At 37.4% G+C, this 23,809-nt stretch overlaps 1 protein-coding gene across 2 annotated transcripts in view; it reads right to left on the reverse strand.

Annotated features, from left to right (window-relative positions):
* fhl3.L (four and a half LIM domains 3 L homeolog) overlaps positions 1–23,809 on the reverse strand; it is a 46,725-nt gene that overhangs the window by 11,513 nt on the left and 11,403 nt on the right. For both annotated transcript variants that reach the window (XM_018246714.2, XM_018246712.2), the window contains one exon: positions 167–340. In XM_018246714.2, coding sequence (XP_018102203.1) covers positions 167–322 — 156 coding nt within the window. In that variant the 5' untranslated portion in view covers positions 323–340. The remainder of the gene's footprint in view (positions 1–166; positions 341–23,809) is intronic.

A 23,809-nucleotide genomic window follows, 5' to 3' on the forward strand; every position in this document is an offset into this window, starting at 1 on the left:
TAAGTAACAAACAAAGCCAATACTATCATAGATGTAAAAATTGTTTATTTTTTTTGACCAGTGAGAAGTTTTGTGCAATAAGCTAAACACATTAGCGTTAGAATTTCGTTTCAGGTGATGTGAATGCGCACACAATAGTAAGTTATGTTCTCAGAGCTTTACCTACCCGACAGTCATGGCCAATAATTTCTTTACATTCATCACAAGTGTTGGCAAACAGGGAATCATAGCAAGGAATACAGTAAGGGCCCTCTTCCATCTGGATATACTTGCGTCCGTACAAGGACTCCTTACAGCTATCACAATCAAATGGTTCACTCATGACTTCTCCAGGGAGAGCCTGTAAAGAAATAAACACTGGGTCACTATTTCAAGAGAATCTTGGGTTGGAATTCCAGGAATTTAGCAATCATTTGTGATGCATTTTCAACAACAGGGTGCAAAGAGAATAGCACATTAAAGGAGGCTATAAAAGAAACCCACACAGAAGCCAGCTCTGGTGCAATAAATGACAGACTTTGTATTCCAGGGTAAACAAGTGGCTGCATAATCTGCTTAATGAGGAAAACAAACTATTTTGGTTTATGGAATTTGGTCTTGGTTGTTACTCCACAGACTGCCAGTGATATAAATCTTATGTACAAAGTACAATAGTAATGTCAGAGAAGTCTCAGGGCCTTCCTGTACTTGGCCCCCAGGAATTCTAATACTATGAGGAATACTTGTAGAATCAGTGGTAATGGTGATCAAAGTGCTCAATAGTAAACCACACATCATCTCTGGCCCATTAGTTTCTGATCTGTAAATCACACAACAGCTGAAGCTTGAGAGTCAAAAGCTAAATATCTGTAAACCCACAGACCAGACATGGGGCAGATTTATCATTTGTTATGTTTACAAGATGTAACACTGTGTATTGTCTGCTGCTTGTAACAATGCTAATGATTTATTCAAGCACTGAATTGATAATCCCGCATTGGGGGATTAATGATTTGGACCGGTGTTCTCACTCAGTGCAGCATGGAAGCAGCACTGGACACTAACTCCCCATTAAAATAAAAGTACTAAATGCTCAAAGTAGTTCAATGTCTGTATTTTACATTTTAATAATTAAGAAATCTGTACCAATGCATTATATTACAGGTATGAGATCTGCATGTTTCCAGAATGCCAACTCATAAAGAGTCCTTTCTAAGCCACTAATTTAAATTTTTATAAATTCTTTTCTTTTTTTTCCTGCAATGATAAACAGTACCTTATACTTGATAGTAACTAAGCTGCATAAATCCATATTGTTGGCAATGATTTTTAACAGACTTAAAGGGATTCTGTAATGCTTTTTATGGTTTAGTTTTTATTTCTAAATTACACTGTTTAGACTGCGAATAATCTCTCTACCATATAAAATGTAATTCCTAATTCAACAAGTGCATTTTTTTTAGCTGTAATATTGGTGTGTAGGCAGCCATCTCAGGTCATTTTGCCTGGTCATGTGCTTTCAGAAAGAGCCAGCACTGCACTATAGAACTGCTTTCGGACAGGCTATTGTTTCTCCGACTCAATGTAACTGAATGGGGTTGCAGTGGGAAATGGGTTTTACTACACAAGGCTGTTCTTATATGTATCAGAGAGCTGTTATCTGGTTACCTTCCCATTGTTCTACTGATGGGCGGCTGGGGGTGGGGGAAGGGAGGTGGTGATTTCACTCCAATTTGCAGTGTAGCAGTAAAGAGTGACTGACATTTATCAGAGCACAAGTCACATGAATGGCGACAGCTGGGAAACTGACAATGTTTCTAGTCCCATGTCAGATTTCAAAATTAAATATAAAAAAATCAGTTTGCTCTTTTGAAAAACATATTTCAGTGCAGACATCTACTGGAGCAGCCGTATTAGCAGTATCCCTTTAAGGTATGGAGATCAAAATTAAGGAAAGATCCATTATTCAGAATCCCCCAAGGCATTCTTAAAAGAACAGTAGCAGTACATATTTCTTATAAAAAGTACAGTATTACCGTACGGAGTTATTCAAGTACAAGCAAACACTCATGTCATATTATGGTTTTCAAGTACACTTGCTGCACCAAAGAGTGGTTTAAGAAGCAATACTTTGTACTTTTATGAGAAATTAAATAAATAATACATATTTACTTTCCTTTCTCCTGTGTAGCTTGCTTGCGAAATATTCTTTCTGAACTGGCTAGACTAGACTCTGCCAGGTTTAGATTTGCATCTCAGGCTGCTGTAGGAACCCTGGACCTTCAAGGTGGCAGTAGCTCCAGGGTTCCCTTGCAGGTCAACAGGCACTCTGCTCCAAAATACGCGATTGCATTTTTGATGCAAGCATCAAAGAATGGCACAGATTCGTGGGAACGACTGCAGCAAAAGTTGGCCTTGTATCTTAAGTATAAAAAAGTAAACATTTAATAAACCCACTAGGATTGTTTTGCCACCAATATGGGTTTGCTTAATGCTTATATGATTTTCTAGTAGACTTAAAGTATTAAAAAAAACATTTTGTTTCTTTTACTATTTCCTTTAGTTTGCCAATTTTATTGTTTCTATCCACTGTCCTTATACTGATGCTTATCTTGATGCAGACAGGATACATGTTCCGATACTTGTGATCTATAGTGTGTGTTCTCTACACAGCCAGCCAGGTATTACCATTTCTAGATTCATGACTGTTTTGAGTCATGGAATTTGTTTGTGGCCAGATAATTATTTCTCTCCTGCTTACAAAATGTACAGCACACACTTTAGAGTGGTATCTGAAGAGTTTATTCAGGTAAACTGCCGGTATTCACACCTATGGGACGATGAACAATTTTAAAGGTGATGCCTTCATGTGAATTGCTTGTCATAGTGGAATGCATGGTGCATGTCTAACACCACTGTACATTCCTCTCTGTGCAAATGAATATGCACCATGTTACAAATTGCAAAGGACTCTTCATTAGATGCACATTGGTGTGCCCAGAACCACCAAATTCAGAACAGTGTTAAAGCTAGATCAGACATATTGTTATGTACATAGCTGGGTTGAGGGTGTGTGGGGGATAACACTGTAGCTGCTAAACTCATGAGGCTGCAATGTCAGTATATATAATGCATCCGGGCCATACCTCCAACATTTTGGAAACAGAAAGAGGGACAAATAGATTTGCCGCACGTAGCAGGTAAAATTGTTTTTACCATGCCCATTTTGTGGTCACACCCCCTAATTACTATGTTAATTTTACAAAATTTGGCAGGTTTTGAACATTTGAACACATTTCTGTGATTTGTATGTGTTATTACAGTTTTTATAATGAAGGTGAATTGCCCTTTAAGATGTGTGTGTCTAAGTTCTCCTAAGAGACCTCCTTATCTTAAACTGTTACAAAAGTATCTAAGTATCTATTCTGGGCTCTCTGCCAAAAGCCAATTAAGTTAGAAACTTTGTATCTTTTTCTGGCTGTTCAGTGCAGGAGATCAAAGAGAAAGTCGGGACGTTTCAGTAACAAACCGGGGTCTGTGGGCTGAGCTGTCAAAATTGGGACTGTCCCGCGAAAAACTGGACAGTTGGGAGATATGCATCCCTGACACTAAAATATAAGGACATCTAGATTGTATGAATTTATTTTTAAGCAAAGGAGAATTCCAAAGATTACTTTCCATTCTCTTGTCCTTAATGTTTCACCTCACTATTCCAAAGTGGAAGTAATTCTCTCCTTGCACCCTGCCAAGTAACCTGTCACATGTCCCAAACAGCTAATCCCTGACATAGAAAGTTGAACAGCATACAATATGTGTTCTCATCTCAGATGACTATCACCAGATTTCCCAAGTACTAAGGTCACCAATTTTTGGGCACAAATGTACAGTAAATCAAGTTCCATGTAATATTTATCATCGACTGTAAGGGATTTTAAAAGGCACCTTATGTCCTTTATAAATCAGTTTTGTCCTGGCATTTACCTTCTGGGAAAGACACTGTATGAACCACGGAACAATGATGATGTGTTTAACATAGTTCCTGCTTCTAAACACAGCCTATGCACCTGTCTCAAAGAGCCTTTGTTTGCCCTTCTGAAACAGAACAGAGAGGCAGCATTTAATAACACAGGCCTGATTCACTAGAGCCCTATCAGTGCTGGCTGAGTAATTCACACAAGGGTTGGGAAAGCAATCTATCTCCCACAGAATGGTATCTACTACGCAAACAGTTGTGCAAACACCAAAATCTCTTATCACATTCAGTTCCAACTACAAAACCTCCTCCCTTTCATCAGCAGAAAATATCGTCCAGCAATATGAAAACCCAATGGATAAATATTTTGTTAACATGTTTACTTCTGTTGCTATTATAAAGCCTATAGAGTAGTTTTTCCTTTTCATACAAAGGGGTAATTCAGAAAAAGTCAAAGTTTGTGCAGGATGGGTAACCTTGAACAACCATTGAAATACTTGTTTTCCTTATTCTGCCTTAATGAACACAAGAAAACAAAACAATCCCACTGCCCATGTGTTTTTAGTGCAGGTAAGACGGCACTACTAATGTGGGATCACCTTGGAGAGTTTGGTGGAAGGGGGTTCTATGGTAAATGTTTAGCTTTCACTACCTTTAAGGTCAAGTTCTGCTATATATACAAGAAATAGCTTCCTTATACTAAATGTGTCATTGCACCAATAAGATGATATAAAAACTGTTACCTATACAACTGACATAAGGAGTCTGTTATTTGCTTCTCCATGTGCACAGTGACAGATCACAAAGGCAGAAGTTATGTGGGTGGAAAAGGCCATGGTTGTTTTTATAATTTCACACATATGCTAAGCATCCTAACCTAGTTTTTCATTTCTTTGAGGTTCAACGCAGGTTAGTTGAGTCAATAAAAAATAACAGGTTCCTGAAGAGTTTACTAATTAAATGCAGATATAGAGGGCAAAACATAATTTCTCCTGGTCTACTGAAATACATCCCATGCATTCCAGGAATTACCATACTTTTCTATGGATGGAAGTCATGAATCAACCAGAATTAAAACATAGGCTACCGTTTTTAACCAGTGTGTTCCCTCTGGATCCTATTCTGAGTTTAGGGATTTCTTTGTCTGTTCAGTCCATATAGGAACAAGATGGTATATGCATGTAGCCAGCCTTGTAGCTTATAGCTAAAATAGTTTTTCTAATCATAAAAAATATACTGAAACACTGAAACAGTTGAAACACTGGTACAGCTAGAGGGTTCTCTAACAGGACATTTTATCTTAAAAGGTGCAAAGTTTACTATGGGTCTAGTTACCAATCAACAGATTGCATTTACTGGTCACCTGTTTAAAAGCAAACATCTAATTGGTTGCTGTAGGTTACTGCACCTAGGCAAACTTTGTGCCTTTTACTACAAATGGGGATTAGCCTTACTGTTTATTATGCTTAGCTGTTGTCTGACAAAAATATGTAATTGTATTGAGACCAAAATATAATATACCATGGTCCTTATCAATATTTTCTTTTATTATATGTCATATATTTTACAGCCAGACCAAAGGGCTACGGCCCTTCATCCGATGCCAAACTGCAAATAATAATTGCGACGTCTAACGTTCCACATCAGTGGAACTATAGCTTTTGGAGTGTGACCCAAATGACACATACAGTATATAGTAGATAGTGATAGTTATAAATGGAATAAAATGATATGACATAATTGGAATGTAACTGGCATGTAGTTTTACATGTGACCCTCTAAGCTTTCTTACCTCATTCACTCGGCTAAATCGCCAAAAGATAGCATTTTTGGGCATAAAGCATAAAACTGCTGCAGTGATAATAAAAATTGAATTGTATTTAAACCTTTACCTTTCTAAACAAAAAAGTGACTACAAATTCCTGATATATAAGTAAATTAATTTATTCTCTTCGTTTGCAACCAAATTGTGGTGGTGTTCACGAATAGTGGGTATTGCATATTGCTTTTCAGCAAGTCCTTTTTAAAGCGGTAACCTGTTTTAAGAAATTAAGAGAATTGTGATGATTGAGAAAGCGGTTATTCATAGCTGCCTTTATTTATAACTTTGTAATAGTACACGATATATAATAATAGTCATTAAAAGGAAAGTAAATTGGATGGGCATTTCTTCAGTTGAAGACAGGAATGAATTCTATCCCCAGTTACAGACAGATGCGTGACATTACAGTACATCATCTGACTAGTGTATCAGCTGCTACATAGAATATCTATGCACACCATGCTTATTTCTTGACTAGCTTGTCTTTGACAATGGACTCCACAGATCCTATAAACCCAGGGTTATAGCCGGCACTCAATAGACAGAAAGATTGCTAAAATAATTGAAAAGAAAGCTGCACTAAAGGGGAACAAACCACCCCCACACAAAACTGTAACAAATCTGGACTGATATTTTGCCCTATACCTAACATTTTCCTAGCATGGGAAAGTTCCAGTGGCTCCATCTTTGAATCTGTAGTAGATATGGGATTTAAGCATAAATACAGACACTGCATGTGTACTACATAGTGGAAAGGGTATGATTTTATGCATGCATCTGCTATAAAATGTTTTATATTATTATTTATTGTTTATATTATTGTTTACAATACTAATATATTATATATATTATGGCAGTCTAATATTATGTCATGAGAAAATAAAGCATGTATGGCCATTTTCCTGACCAAAATTAAATTTTTGATAAATCTTGAATCCCCAACTGTAGCAAATAATGCCCCTTTTTTAGTGATGTCTGTACTTTATGCTACTATTGGGGCACTGCAAGAAAATTTTATAGAATCTTATATATTAATCAATGAGATCTGCACTTCTTCTGTTAAAGCTTTTTTTTTATCTACACTTTTGCAGTACTCCAATATTTGGTTGCAAGTCCTCTATCTTTCCCCTTCTGAATTCTGCCAAATTATTACAAAAGGAACAAATTACCTTACAGTCTTTTGTCCCCTTTGCTAAAAAACATATAGCCTTTGGGAAAGAATTTGTGCAGTCCAAAAGTGATGGTGCAGCTGAAATGGACATGTCACCGATACAGCATGCTCTGCATAACATGTTCCGTCTTCTGTAGAAAGCCACAGGCAACACAATACAAGTTTAAACGGTTTGGCTAATTAGTCAATTGCTGGAAAACTAACAAGTGTAAACACTGTGGGAAGCACTATGCAGACTGTTCTGACTCTCAGATATTGAGATCACAGGATATGTCATGTACTATAATGAAGATTGCTCATTTAAATATATAAATATTTAATACATATATAATGAATTAAATAAGTGAAATATTGATCTATGAGGGATATATATTTAATTCTTTAATTCTTCCTTTTCTCCAATATTGGTATTACAAAACAGACAAGGTCCTTCAGGAAGATTCCTCTGAGTTGGAATCAATTCACCTCCCCCCTCAGTTTTCTTTGTATGTCCCCCAATTAAAAATAATATTTAGAGGTAAGAAAACTGAAGACATTTTCTGTCTTGATGTTCTAACTTTCTTATCTGAGTTAACTGAATTAAGTGCCACAGTTTAATGTGTGTGGGTATAAAAGATGATTCATCACCAAAGAGATCATTAGACCTGTCTGGCGCCTCTAGAAATAGGGAAAGGGCTTTACAGAGACAGGTTTTTGTTGAAGGCAAACTGATGTCTACAGGAAGAAAGTGTCTTTTATTGTCAAAAAGAAACTGGCTACAATCTGTTACAGGGCACAAAAGGACTGTACTGTACAGGTTCAAATGCTTTTCAAAAGGAGCATTTCACAGATTTTGTCGGTTTTCCAGCATTTTACATAATTCCAGCATTTTATCGTAATTCTGCCCATATTTTCATATTTTCATTCCTGTTTATGCTAGTTTTCTTGCATTCTAAGTATTTTTATATATAGTTTAGACCATTTTTACAGGAAAACCCAGAGTTTACTTACCACTATTTTACATTTTCCTGGATTTTATATTTTTTATCCCAGGCCCCTTGAAAATGCAAATTCAGGGTTGACTATAGATTATTGGAACACTTATATTGATCCATGTCCACTTATATTGATCCATTGTCCATGGCTAACCCAAGCATTCATAGTGTATGTAGGGTCTTCTAAATACAACCTATACTAATGGAACAGGAAAATTAAACACACAAAGATCTGTTTACTCACAGTTTATGTACCAACAAGGACATAAACCATGAAATCTATGCCAAGTTACTAGCACAAAGCATGCTAACGGGAACCATTCCCTAATCTTAAATTGTTTTGTATAAATCTTAATTTATAAAGCTGGTTGTCCAGTGGAACAAGCATGCTGGCCACAGTTTGGGATGACCAACTTGCACTCATAACTCTGAACAGCTTGTGCATTTCCTGACCTCAGGCTAATCACCTGACTAAGGTCATCTGTCAGATGAGATGAGCCACTTTGAGGCTCTTGGGTTTAAAGGGTCACCCATGCACATCCACAGTAGAAACCGACTGCACCAGTTGTGATGCAATAATGGGAGATGTTGTCTGGAGAAATTAAAAATTGTGTAACGAGATGGTAAAGCTGTCATGATAAGGCAAAGTTTACATGCAGAACAAGCTGAAGACATTGTGTAATTCTGTGGCAAAAGCATTACAGACAACAGCAATAATGATACCTTTCACACAGTTTTCTAAGAAAGGGCAAACAATTGCAATATTTTTATTAAGAGCTATCAATAGTGAGCCACTAACCCATACAGCTTACATTTTTGGGTGTGGAGACATAGGATGATCATTTAACCAAAGTCCACAACCTTTGCAATGGGCATTGGCCACAACAAATTTAAAGGAAAACTATACCCCCCAAACAATGTAGGTCTCTATAAAAAGATATTGCATAAAACAGCTCATATGTAAAATCCTGCTTCATGTAAATAAACCATTTTCATAATAATATACTTTTCTAGTAGTATGTGCCATTCATTGGGTAATCATAAATAGAAAATTGCCATTTTAAAAAATAAGGGCCGCCCCCTGGGATCGTAGGATTCATTGTACTCACAAACAAACCAACAAACCATACATGTTAGGTCACATGAGCCAACCTTCGTTCTAAAATTCTAAAGGGTTAGTCCTTTACTAACCCTTTGGAAGAGGACTGCATTGATGGCCGAATCCAGTACTCAACAAACAGAATTTACAGTATGTATGCTTTGCTATAGCTATAAAAATGGTTTTAGCAATGGTATTATATTATAAAATCTAGAAATAGCAAAAAGTCCTCCGAGGGGCCCCTGCTCGCCTACTCACTGCCCACTGTTGGCCCTTCCCGCCCTCTGGCACCCATTCTGATGCCTCCCTGCTTTCTACCTCTACAGAAATGTTCCCTCAAATTCCGTCTCGGCTATGGGCGTATAAAAATTCTTCGGTGCACATATTTTAAACTTGTGTGCGAAATCTTAAAAAAAGGTGTATTTCAGGTCAGAACTGATACAACAGCGCACACTTTAGAGGGAACATTGTTCTCTGGAGTTCCCGCTCAAATGTAGGCTGGTAAAGGAGGGATTCTTTAGAACTATAGAGGAAGAGGACCATGCGATTCGGGCCACCCGCTGCAGAGGGGTCTGCTTCCTCCATAGTTACGCCACTATATATCTATCTATCTATCTATCTATCTATCTATCTATCTATCTATCTATCTATATATATATATATATATATATATATATATATATATATATATATATATATTAAAGTGATGAATTGCTTGACCTGAAGGCAATTTACAAATAATGTCACCCATGCTGACAAGACTACTTTGAGTTATTTAGTTTGACTTAAGAATAACCATATATGTATATAGGCCCTCTTCCAGTAAAAGCCTGTCTAGAAGTTACGATAAGTCAATACAACTAATCCACCCAATAGACTGGCTCAAAACAAATAACTGATGGTGTAACATTAAGCTGCGGCAACACTGATCCTTAAGAACCATAAGTCTCTATTTGTTATGGCGAAGGAGTGGATCAGCGGCTAATTCACTGAACTCTGAGGGAGGCCTGAGTTTCCTGTGTCAACACCTTGGGCAAATCACTTAATCTCCCTGTTTAACTGCCCTATGTAGGAACTCTGCATGTAGAGCAGCATGAATATACATACTGGAACTATGTCCGTACAAAGACAACAACAATAATGTAGCACTGAAATAATATTTTAGTTTAACACTAAATAGGTAACACTCTTCTTTTTTGTATTTAAATGAAGACACTTTCAGTAAAACATTTAACAAAAACCGCTAACATTATTTTGAGAAAAATGTCTTTCACCATTATTTCAAAATGCTACAGTTCGCTTATATTATTCTGAACACAACTAACAACATATTCTGCAGTGCTGGACAATAAAATAGAGACACTTTCAAAAAAATGGATTTTTAGATGTGAATATGTTGACATTTTTTTACAATCTATGGATTATTAAACCCATTTCTCACAACTATGGAAACAAGAAATGCAGTAAATGTACTTCTGATTGGGATATGTCTCATTACATGTGCATGAGAAAGGCATATGGCACAAATATCTGCTGCAACTGTTTTTTTTTTAACTCCAACATTCTTTAATGAAAGGAGTTAAGTTACACAGGAATGAAGACAATAGTAAAAGTCAATCATCACCACAATGAATGCTCACATAATATTATTTGGCAGCTTAAAAATCTGTAACTGCCATCATATTTCACAATTACCCCTCTGGAGGTCCTGACACAAAGGAATTCTGTGCTACACCATATATCATTTCACGTTGTCTCCAAGTTATCTCCTTTCCTAAATAGGTATTTTGCGGCTAACATTTTTACAAACATGGTTTCCCTGGTGCCATTTCTTCGGTCTTGTGCTATTTTTCCATGAGAAAAAAATTATTTAGATTGTAAACTCCTGTGAGATGTTGCCCCCAATCTTGTTTTTAATATGTAACCCTTGTTTGTTACATTATTGTAAATCTCCTGTTTGTTAAAGGAAAACTATACCCCCAAAATTAATACTTAAGCAACAGATAGTTTATATCAAATTGAATGACATATTAAAGAATCTTACCAAACTGGAATATATATTTACATAAATATTGCCCTTTTACATCTCTTGCCTTGAACCACCATTTCATGACTCTATCTGTGCTGCCTCAGAGATCACCTGACCAGAAATACTACAACACTAACTGTAACAGGAAGAAGTGAGGAAGCAAAAGGCAGAACTCTGTCTGTTAATTGGCTCATGTGACCTTACATGTGGTTTATATGTGTGCACAGTGAATCTTACGATCTCAGGGGCCGGCCCTTATTTTTTAAAATGGCAATTTTCTATTTATGATTACCCAATGGCACATACTACTAAAAAAGTATATTATTATGATAATGGTTCATTTACATGAAGCAGGATTTTACATATGAGCTGTTTTACTCAGTATCTTTTAACAGAGACCTACATTGTTTGGGGGGTATAGTTTTCCTTTAATGTTAATTATTCTAAAGTAATGTGTAACTAAATAGCTAAATAAATAAATAAATAACTCTATAAATAAATGATGGTGAAGATTGTTGCCCTGAGAAAAATATTTTTTTGCCTGATTCTTCCCTTAACTTGAAGTGTGTACATTTTAACTCAATGCCCTTCAATTTTGGGGTCTTTCTAATTCAATGGGCGCTACGGCTGAGCACTAACACCTCATACCACAGAATGGAGGTTAACCTCAGACTCATTCTAATGTATTAAAACATCCAATAAAGCATTACATGTTTTGATAAATGTGTCTAAATTGTTTACAAATATCTATTTATTAAGAAGAAGAGAAATACATGATCTAGTCTGTGAAGTTCTAGAAGGACCAAAAAAATTTTGTAAGGTAGCTTTACTTTCCTCTTGATATACAGTCCCTATCATTCAAGTGTTTGTGCTACCACTGCTATTTTATTATTACTAGTACAAGAATGTAATCTTGGTTGTTCAGGCTACATTCTGAGCTTACTGAAGATTTAGTGTCACCATCTGGAAAATGTCCTTTGGAGACCAAACTGAAAGGGTTTATTTAGCTGGGAAGAGAAATTCTGTACTTTAGTAAGGAATTCCTATGCCCTGCTACCAGTGCTGGCCTCCCAATGTTTCTCTCCTGCAGATCTGCCAGCACGGTATTTTGTTTGGAGTCACTTCTTGTTTTAGCTACAGATTATTTTGTTTGACCAGCTCCCATGGTGTTTGTAATGCCTTTCAGGTCTATTCCACTGTAAGGAATACTCTGCTTTTATTATGAAGGTATGTTTAGTCAGTGGCCCATTGCTGAACTTAGTTACCTAATATTTCAGTTTTTTACCTGAAATGCTGCTATTCTTTAAAAACCATGAACAGCTTGAACCCTAAAAACATAACCAATGGTGCATATTCTGGCTTTTTGCAAAACTTTAACTTTTTAGTTTAGTCATCACGCTTTTTGGGTTTAAGCTCTGCTTTGTCATACAATAATTGTTTAGGTCCACTTTAGTATTATTTTATTATTATTAGCTTGTGCTATCTTGCCAGTCATTCATACAAGCAAACTAGGGAAGGCCAGGAAGCCCTGTGTTTAGCCTGCCCTTAAGTTGCTGATATTGCTGTTCTCTGCACTTTATGGCAGATATTTATGTGCAAAACATACTTTTCCATAATTCTGAAATATGGTCTGTCCACTACTATGAAAAAGTTTGGGAACCCCTCTTAATTCTTTGGAGTTTTGTTTATCATTGGTTGAGCTTTCAAAGTAACAACTTCCTTTTTAATATATAACATGCCTTATGGGAACAGTACTATTTCAACAGTAACATAAAGTTTATTGGATCAACAGAAAATATGCAATATGCATCATAACAATATTAGACAGGTGCATACATTTGGGCACCCCAACAGAGATATTACATCAATACTTAGTTGAACCTCCTTTTGCAAATGTAACAGGCTCTAGACACCTCCTATAGCCTTTGACGAGTGTCTGGATTCTGGATGGTGGTATTTTTGACCATTCGTCCTTACAAAATCTCTCCAGTTCAGTTAAATTTGATGGCTGACGAGCATGGACAGCCTGCTTCAAATCATCACTTAGATATTCGATGATATTCAAATCAGGGGATTATGACGGCCATTCCAGAATATTGTACTTCTCCCTCTGCATAAATGCCTTTGTAGATTTAGGGTCATTGTCTTCTTGGAATATCCAACTCCTGCGTAATTTCAACTTTGTGACTGATGTTTGAACATTTTCCTGAACAATTTGTTGATATTGGGTTGAATTCATCCGACCCTCGACTTTAACAAGGGCCCCAGTCCCTGAACTAGCCACACAGCCCCACAGCATGATGGAAACTCCACCAAATTTGACAATAGGTAGTAGGTGTTTTTCATGGAATGCGGTGTTCTTCTTCACCATGCAAAGTGCTTTTTGTTATGTCCAAAAAACTAAATTTTTGTCTCATCAGTTCAAAGCACTTTGTTCCAAAATAACTGTGGCTTGTCTTAATGAGCTTTTGCATACAACAAGCGACTCATCACCCTGCCATACAGATGTTCTTTGTGCAAATTGTGCTGTATTGTAGAATGATGTACAGATACACCATCTGCAGCAAGATGCAGGTCTTTGCAGGTGATCTTTGGGTTGTCTGTAACCATTCTCACAATCTTGTATTTTTCTTGGCCTGTCAGCCCTGGGTTTTACAGCAACTGTGCCTTTGGCCTTCCATTTGCTGATTAGATTCCTTACAGTTGAAACTGACAGTTTAAACCTCTGAGCTTTTTGTAGCCTTCCCCTAAACTATGATACTGAACAATACTGAACATTTTTTTTCAGATCTTTTGAGAGTTGTTTTGAGGATCCCATGTTGCAATTGGCCACCTTAAATACTGTACTGTACATTTTCTCATAATTGGACACACCTGCCTATAAATTGCAAGGCTTAACGAGCTAATCCAACCAATTTGTTGCCAGTAATTAGTATTAAGCAGTTACATGCATTCAAATTAGCAAAATTACAACGGTACCCAAATTTTTGCACAGCCAGTTTTTCACATTTGATTTAATTTCATACAACTGAATACTGCTTCACTAAAAATCTTTGTTCAGACTCCAGTACTCAGATGTTCCTGGGAAATGAAAGACATACCACTGTTATCTTTTTTGTTGAAATTATTATGCAGGCTGAGAGGAGTTCTCAAACTTTTTCATATGACTGTAAATCTGAATATCAAAAGACACTCTATACTCCTACCTATGCACAGTAAATAGCTGTTAAGGTGGCCATAGATGTTCCAAATTTCAGGAAAGATTGTTCATTTCACTCCTCACCTGTATAGCTGAATCGTCAGATATTGTCACGTTCGGCACACTATATCCAGAACCAGTGCTAGGCTCCCTGGTCTCGGCTCTTGCTTCTGCCTTCAACAGCTGCCTTTCACCTCGGGAGGAGCCCTCGGCTAATTGGAAGCCACCGGGTCTTACTAAGAGAGGAGAAAAGCTACAGGTTCTGGACGAGCAAAGGGCACGATCTTCTCACCAAGCATACTGGATGGAAGAACACAACTTGGAAGGCAGACCAGTCAACACAATGTGGAACAGGCAGGCCGGGCCAACACAAGCAGTGTCAGACAGGCCAGAATCAGGATTGGAGAGAGTAGAATAGTCAGACAGGCCGGAATCAGGGTTGGAGAGCGTAGAATAATCAGACAGGCAAGGATCAGCTTGGATAGGTCAAAATAAACAGGCAGTCAAGGGTCAGGATACAGAGTTCAGAATAGTCAGGCAAAGCAAGGGTCAAACACCAGAGGATCAATAGCAATGACTTAAGAATAGCACCAGGAACAAACTAATTGAATGGGCAATGTGTTTTATTACCATGCCCCTTTAAATAGTTTGAATTTAGCTCCGTTACGCAATGACGTCATCATGCTGGGCATAAACCTAGGAGCGCTACGCGCGCCATAAGGAAACCTGCGCTGAAGGGAACCGGACGCATGTGGTGGGCGTCCCGGCCGCACGCCACAGGATAAGCCACTGGACCACCAGGGTAAACGTTTGTTACAGATATACAGGTAGAAACAATACAGTTCTATCTGACAATTCAACACTAACAAAAGTGCCTGATCAAAATTTTCCGGCCAGACCGATCGATGAGCCAACCGTTATCCAAGTCTTTTGCCAATATCGGTAGTCTTGTCTCCCACCATATACGCACTGAATATCGTGAGAAAATTAGTTTTGTATATTAATATCCTCTGCCTCAACCATATTTCTGGGTAGGGTAAGACTCCTAATTTTAATATATGCTCAGTATAACACAGTAGCACAGGTTACTTGTACAGCGAGACTTTTTTCTATTCATATTTGTGTATTTTTATTTCAGGGGGGGTATCCATTTTGTCTGAAGCTGGCTTTATGTAGCCAAGGAAAAATGGCTAAATGGTAGCACGGCTATAAGAAGCAATAACTTGTGAACAGAGCAGCTTTTAGATATAGTAGCACACTTGTTTTATTTATAAAAAAAAAGTCATTACAACACATGCATTGTTCTAAATACAGTAAAGTGTATGTCTCTTTAAGGCCTGCACAGCATTACACAATTTATAATACTGCATTCACAATGGAAACAATGTTCATCTGCCCTTTAAAGTACCACAGGGAGCTTTGAATCTGTTACTTGTATATAGCTAAATATAGGTTTTGTTATTGCCTATGGGAGAAAACTATGCAAGTCCTTTAAGCATGGCATACTGTAAAATCTATTTGTAGCCAGCTACAAGTATCAGCTGCAAATCTGCACGTGACTTTAGCTGTCAGGCCTACCTAATTTTCATTGGATCCTGCACCATGACTAGCAAGCAAGAAGTCTGAATCTTTTTTTATTACATGCAGCTGAAATGACAAGCAGTATATTGTTAAAATGGCAATACCAAAGATGCCAATTTCCTGAGAACCAAATCGGTGTAGTTTTGGCTAAGTCAATCCCCCATAGTCAGGACTGCCATTGGGAGGGGACAACGACGATGACGACAAGGCGTACTGTAGTCAGGGGCCCCATTGCATAAGGGGGACCCAAGATGGAAAAATGATTTGCAAGTCAACAATAGGAAGGAACTTGTAGAGAGTGTTGGATGATCGTGATACGTAGCAGTAGGGGTAGATTAGGGTTGTGGATTTTATTTTTCAATGGGTCCCCATTTTACTTGTTGGCTGCAATTCCCCTAGTAACTGTGAGGTCTGATATACTGTCCTGTTTTAAGGTAAAGAAATAGAATCTGCACATTTCAGCCAAGAGTTTAGATCGACTTCTAATGGCTAGGCAAGTGGGCAGCATGCAAGACCACCTTGTCCCCAGCTTTAAGATTGGGTGATGAAAATTGTAATCTAGATCCCAGGGGATGACAATATAATATAATACATGTATATATAATTAATAATATTATTACTGCTATAAATTTAATCCAGAGTCTTTAGTCCATCTACATACACAACTTTTTCTCTATTTTTCCAGGTAACTATATCACAAAATGTTAGGTTATATTTTAACAATGCACGGATAAAGACAAACTCACACAGACAACTTATGCCTCTCTAATGCTTACTAGCTTTCTTACCTACCAGCATGAGTGCAAGACTCTAGCATGTGTATATGATGACACATACGTAGCACTGGTTGAGTTCAGCATTACCGCAGACTCACTACATGTTGGGAGTCAGTGCGTTCTAAAAATGTACCTTTAATAGATTTGTTGCATGAGTGTAGTCCCATGCTGAAAAGGTTTTGGTGTAATATTTGCCCTTTAAATCAGTAATTTGAACCACTTGCATAACACAAAATGACTCCAAAATAGTATAATACTGGATAAAGAATTGTAATACAAGTCACATTTTTGGCTTAGACCTCTGCATTTTCCTGTTGCTCATAGAGTTAATGATATGGTTGCTGTTGGAAGTTGCCAGAACACATGGTAAAAAGAAGTGAATTTCATCTCTCTAGCATGAGGTCACTGAAAAACACTGTGATTATGAGACGGAAAATATAACTGCAGAGAGAAGAGGAACTAAGTGATTTCTTAAGAAAAGCATTGCATGTTAGAAACAGATGAATCACTTGTCAGGATTATTTATGGCAGGTAGTATAACCCTTCTTTTGCAGCTCACGTAGTAATAGTAAAGCCTGGAGCAAAGATGTGGCTAGTTTGTAAGTGACCACACCCAAGCAGCCTCTGCAGGACACATGGAAAGAAGGAAAAGCTACATAGAAAGAAAGATATAATACACAATATGACCAAAAGAATCACACATTTTTACCAAAAGAATACAGTTAATCAGTCTAAAATTACTTCCCCTGTCGGAACACTCACTGCATAATTGCAAAGTGTCTCTAGAATGTTAGCACTAGAACTATTCATCTGGAGCATGCCAATTGTTGACTGGAGTGGTTTAAAGGACGCTTCCATGGGACCCTGAAGCAGAGTGGGCACTACCTGTCTGAATGGATGAGGAATCATGGTTTGGTGTGGTCTTGCATGGTTTGGGCTAGGGAGCCTAGTTCCACTGAAAGCAAAGCTTGAGGACAATTGGGTTAAGGTAAGACCCTTTCCTGCTAACCTACAATAATGGCCCTAGGCACACGCTGACATCTGAACAGGATGAAGTTGCTGAGATGCAAGTGGAAGAACTTGAGTTGCCTGCACAGAACCCTGACCTCTAGCCAATTAAAGGGGATCCGTCACCCAAAATTTTATCATGTTAGTAAAGCAAAATGAACTTTAATTACACTGTAAAAATTATTTGAATACTGTTTTTTTCCATCTGGGAATTCATAATTACACTAAGCAGGCAGGAACCATTTTGTGGACACTTTTATTAAGACAAGCCTTGCATCATCTCAAAATCTTTTTTGTGCACCAGAATGGGTGACCTAATGTCCATCCCCATGCCCTGGTTACACAATTCAATGGTTAAGAGAACAGGGGCAATATGTGGAGAGCAGTGACATCTAAGAAGTGCTGAATGGAAAGTGAAAGTAATTGTCTGCCCCACCTCTATGCCTAAGGATTGACAGCTGAGATTTTTAAATGAGTTTATAACATCTATGAATGCTTGAATAAAAAAAGAATTTGGGTCTTATGTTTAATTTGAAAAGGACATTTATTATATAGCTTTTTATGTCTGGGTGACAGGTCCACTTTAAACACCTGAGAGATGAACAGAATGGCTGCCCGTGAGTCAAGCCTGATCACCCAAAATCAGTGCCCAACAAATGCTGTTGTGGCTGAATGAAAGAAGGCCTGCAAACAATGTTTTAACATCTAGCGCAAAGCCTTCTCAGAAGAGTTCAGGTTGTTATAGCTGCAAAGGTAGAACTTGCTTCATGTTAATAACCCTGGTTTTGGAGCAAAATATTGCACAGACAGGTGCCCAAATAATTTCGACCATATAATATATAAATGGAAGGCTAATTTGCAATGTTACCAGATTTTTTTGTTCATCTTTTTTGCTGTAAGAAACATTCTTCAGCCACACCACAAGTGGCTGTACATGATTTGGGAAGGGAATGAGTGCCCATCCCCACTGCCAAGTGAATGAATGTGAGCCAACTTGTATCTAGTAAGTTTGAGGCAGATGGGTGCTTTGCTAGTCATGCTTATCACAGCGTCACAAATGGCCTTGTTACTTGGTTGATGACCCACAAAGAAGTATGCATGATCACGTTTTCATTAGGAAAGATAAATGCTTCTTAACTAGAATTAATGGACTTGGAATTGTCAAGATTGCAGCCCCCCAGCTGCTTCACTCTACAGCTGATGACATTTTTCAGAAAGCTGACTTACAAATGTAAGTCTCTCTTTGTCAGAATAGACTGCAAAGTAAATGGCAAATAAAAGACTCATGGCCCACCAGATACAATAATTTATAACAAACAGTGCACTATGTTGGGCAACATCTGAACAAGGATACTGGGAGTTGTACACCATAAAATCCCAAAAACTATAAATGTATTCCTTCTATATAAACATATCAGTATTTTACCAAGCACTAACTGGTTTCCTGGCTAAATTAGACCAGTCCACCCTAAATAATCTCAACCATTTAACAATTAAATAAAGTGCCTGCATGAAATGGGTTACAAAGCCAAATCAAGTTTTACTCTGGCAAGCAATCAGTTAAAAGTATCCAGAGAGCAGAAGGTTTGGGTTTAGTATGTACTGTGTCTGTGTTGCTTTGGGATGAACATTATGATATCATTAACCACAAGATAAAGCCATATTTAACACCCACTCATACAGCAGATTGTCTTGATTTTCCAGTTCTAGTCTCAACAGCCAGGCGCTTCTATCATCCAACAGATTCTCCTAATTACAGACCATGGGCACCCAACAGAGAAAAAAAAATACACATAATTTTTAGAACAACCATTTCCAAACATAGAACCATTCTGTCAGGCTGTTATTTTGCAAGTTAAAAATGACTACATCCCAATGTAGGGAGTGGCCCATGCAATTACAATTCTGAACAGTCTAACTTTATATGGCTTCATTCCCTTTGTAAGTATAGATTTAAGTATTTTATACATCTATATATATACTGTATATATATATATATATATATATATATATACTAAACAAGGTAGCCCCAGCACTCTCAATTTATAACCCCCTGAAAAAATATTCTTGCACAACTGAACTGTAACTTTCTTACAAAGCATGCATAAGCTCACCGCCCTGTCAAGGCAGTGTACATGTGTCAGTCCTATCCTAAGTGAAAAAAATTATATAATATATATAAAAATGTTATATAAAGCAAGCACACCTGGGCCAATCACTACCCAAGTTTACCTTCAACCTGAAAGCCTCTTAGAAACATCAAAACATGTCTCATTCTTCAGACAAAATACAGAAATATGAGGATACAAACAGTGATGAAAGATGAATGCTGTTGAATATTGCAGATTGAGATCCTACTCACTGAATCATGTATAAGTATGAGATCTGTTATCTGGAATGCTTGGATCTGGGATTTTACAGATAAGGGGCCTTTATATAATTTGGATCACCATACCTTACAGCTGCCAAAATCCATTTCGTACAAACAGGATAGTTTTGTCACAAATATGGTTTTATGACAACTTAGCGAAAAGGCACTGTTTTATTATTACAGTGAAAAAGGAAATCATTAAAAAAAAGTATTTGCTTAAAATATGCTCTAACGGAAATGGCCTTCAGGTTTGGATAATAAATGTCATACCTGGTGTGCATATGTTATGTACATATTTCAACACCAATCTAAAATAAATATACTGCTGTATATTAAACAGAAGCACTTTTGGGTCCAGCAATCCTGAGAAAGTGACTTAGTCACGGGCTGTATTTGAACATCTGGCCGCACTTTAATTCATGCCGCCATTGGTCCATCCTGATAAAGCACATAGCCAGCCACACAACACAGCTCACAGACCTCAGACAGTCTCTACTTTGAAAGGAACAAAGCATTTTTGCAGAATGAGGTAATGTATTGCTTGTGGATCCCTCTACCACACATATGTGTAATGTGAGGTGGGAAAGACCACCTCTAAATATGCAGGCTCAGCTTTTACGAGGGCTGAATACTGCTTAAAAAGTCAAATGTGTTTTAAGCATTGACTGAATACTCTATGATATTTTATCCCTATTTATGTCATTCAAATGGTACATTTAACTGGCTTATTGCTTATATACTTGGGAGTGTGCAAACATGAATAGGCAATACCGAAACAGCAAAGTATTCTACTGTATTATATAGTAAAGAATGAGGATATTGATTATTGTGTGCCTTCTCTGAATAAACATGGGCATACTGTTCACATTAATATGAATTGCCCTGCTTTACCTGGCCGTGATATTCTCCACAGATGGCCATAAGGAATCTACTATATATTATCATTGTTCTTTTGCCTGTGAAGAATGGGATTCATACATTACAAGCTAATTCACAACTAAACAAAATTTTGCTTAGTATTTCACATTACCACATATTATGAGGGAACAGGGAGGCAGAACATTCTGGAGCAGGAAGAAACAACAACCTCTAGGATAGAAACAATCAATTGATTATCATGGTCCACAACATTTTCAATAATTATAGTCATGGCGAAAATTTAGTACAGGCTGACAATAAGTTCCATTTGCTTTCAATTAAAGCCAAGAATATACAAAAAAAAAAAAAATCCTCCCACTGTGGAGGAAGAAGGACGGACAATGAAGGAAGTCCAATATCCCTCCAGGAATTTAGCCATACATTCAAGGAAACATATGCATTTTCATCACAAAGGACACCAAAAATAAATACCATAGATGTTTTTATCACTGCCTTGAGACTCTTCAATCATTAACAACAACAAAAAAAAAACAAAGTTACCTCAAGAGAAAATAGTTTTTCCTGCCTTTTAAAGTAAATTGATTCTTAACTAAAACAAGCATGTTTACTTTTTTTTTATGGTGTTTGAATTCCATAACCAGTCAACCAAAAGGAAAACTGCAGCTGTGCAAATGAATGATGGTGTGGTATACTGTGCCTCAGTGGACCATGGTTGAAAACATGTTACTTTTCATGAGTGCTACAGGTTAAAGTAGAAAATGAAAAAATTGCATTGCACTTTACAACTGCGTCTTGGGAATCACCAATTATATTCAAATTCGAACAACGTCACAAACACGCCCCCAGATCAGCAACCGATCCGGTGTGTCACTTGACACACCAATTAAAGAGAGAGAGAGAGAGAGAGAGAGAGAGAGAGAGAGAGAGAGAGAGAGAGAGAGAGAGAGAGAGAGAGAGAGGGGGAAAAATGTTTTCTACCAGAGGAAATACAGTACATAAAAGAACATTGCAGTTTTACTTTTCTTTAATAAAACCAACCTTACATTAGCAATGTTCTAATTAAAGTAATAATAGGCTTGTTTGCCAAGTAATTAAATAGCTTCATTTGTCAAATAGTAATGTATCATACATTTTATCACAAAACATAATGAAGAAAATAACATTATACATTAATAAATCAATATAATAACATCAATCTGTGATAATAGGGTGTTGTAAATATTTTGATCCACCTATATTTGTTAACAGCAATGAGAAATGTGACCACAATTAAAGTTCTCTATTTTCCATTATTAATTTGCAATTGAATTGAACTGACTGAAAAACATCAAGCACAGTATAAACTTTGCCTAAGCTATAGCACATTACGGGCCTATACACTTTTAGTTTTTGGTGCTACTGTTCCGTTAACAGCTTGTCCTATTTCATGCTTTTCATTCAGATATTTATTATGTCAAGGTTACATAAGAAATATTTGTTTGTTAAATATAGGAATATACATTTTCTCATGAATCATAGTTAAGTAATATTTTCCATGGAACAGAATGCTAACAATGCTTTTATGGAAGTAGATCATAATAAGAAACCTCACTAAAAGTAGACCTCGCATTAATAAAGTATGGGCACTCCTGAGCAAGAGGGATGGCACCAAATTGGCTAAAACTGCAACTATCTGAAAGCACTTGTTCAATTGCTAGTAAGGCTTGGAAAAGCAGCACCATGACTCAAATTGTCCTGTGGGAGACTACAAACCATTTGGGTCAGCAGCATAACCTAAGACATAAGGGCAGAAATTAAAAATCTGCATTGAATCTTTTCACCCTCCCTACCAAGCACCTTCCTGCCCCAGCACCACGGGTCTCACGAAAAATGTTGTTGGGTTGGATGTGGTCCCCAATGGTGCAAAATTTGAATTGGGATTTACTATACCCATTGATTCACTGCTACTTATCCTAGACATATCTAAATCATCCTTCCATCTTTCATGCAGTGTTATAGTCTAGAATCTAGTAATTGTACTCCCAACAAATTTGAAATGTATGAGCTTGGCTAGGTAGGGACAACACCTTTTCTTTGCTCCGAAAAACAAATTGAAAGTTATTTAGGGTTGAATTATATTATGTCACAAAATAACAATGTACAAATGTTATATGGATGTTACATCACAATGTTCATGAGCACGTGCAAGACGCTGCAAATGGCTGTTGCCAGTATCCCATATAAAAGAAAAATGTAAATATGACATGGGCACGTGGGATGGTAGTCAGGGATTTCCTGAGGTCATTGATAATAATCTCTTTTCACCTGTTGTTTCATGTTATTTTAGGAAGTCCTTGTCTATAGCGCTGAAATAATTTCACAGATTGCTGCAAACAGGATACACCTGGAAACTTAATTCACTCATTGCTTTGCCAGAACATCAGACATGCCAGAAGCAGTGTACCCTGAACTTCTAACCTACCTTGTTAGATGCATAAAAAGGGCAAAAATGCACATTAATGGAAAAATGTGACTATAGTAATTTTTTTTTTTTAAACCTGCACTTGTGCCAATTTTGGGTATATTTTTTATGACACAAAGCAATCCATGCATGCTGAAAATGTCCAGTGGATCACCCTAACACCATGCAGAATATGTTTTACAGAGGCCACTCATCTTTTACTGCTTCAGTGGAAATCAGTCAGGATCATACTCCAAACTCTGGTGCCGCAAGGTCCACCCCCCTCTAGTTACGTTACTGTGAATCTTCATTTCGGACGATTTTCGTACTGTGTGGGGATCGACCCACATCTTTCGTGCCATGGCGATTGGTCGTTTCGTCAATCGGACAGGTAAGAAGATTTCTGTCGGCTACCCATAACATCTCTGCATGTATTGCCTAGCTGATGACATGTCGTTACTGTTTGTTAAAGGTGGCCATAGACGCAAAGATCCGCTCGTTTGGCGAC

This window comes from Xenopus laevis, chromosome 2L, assembly GCF_017654675.1.
Source record: "Xenopus laevis strain J_2021 chromosome 2L, Xenopus_laevis_v10.1, whole genome shotgun sequence".
Taxonomy (NCBI): Eukaryota; Metazoa; Chordata; class Amphibia; order Anura; family Pipidae; genus Xenopus; species Xenopus laevis.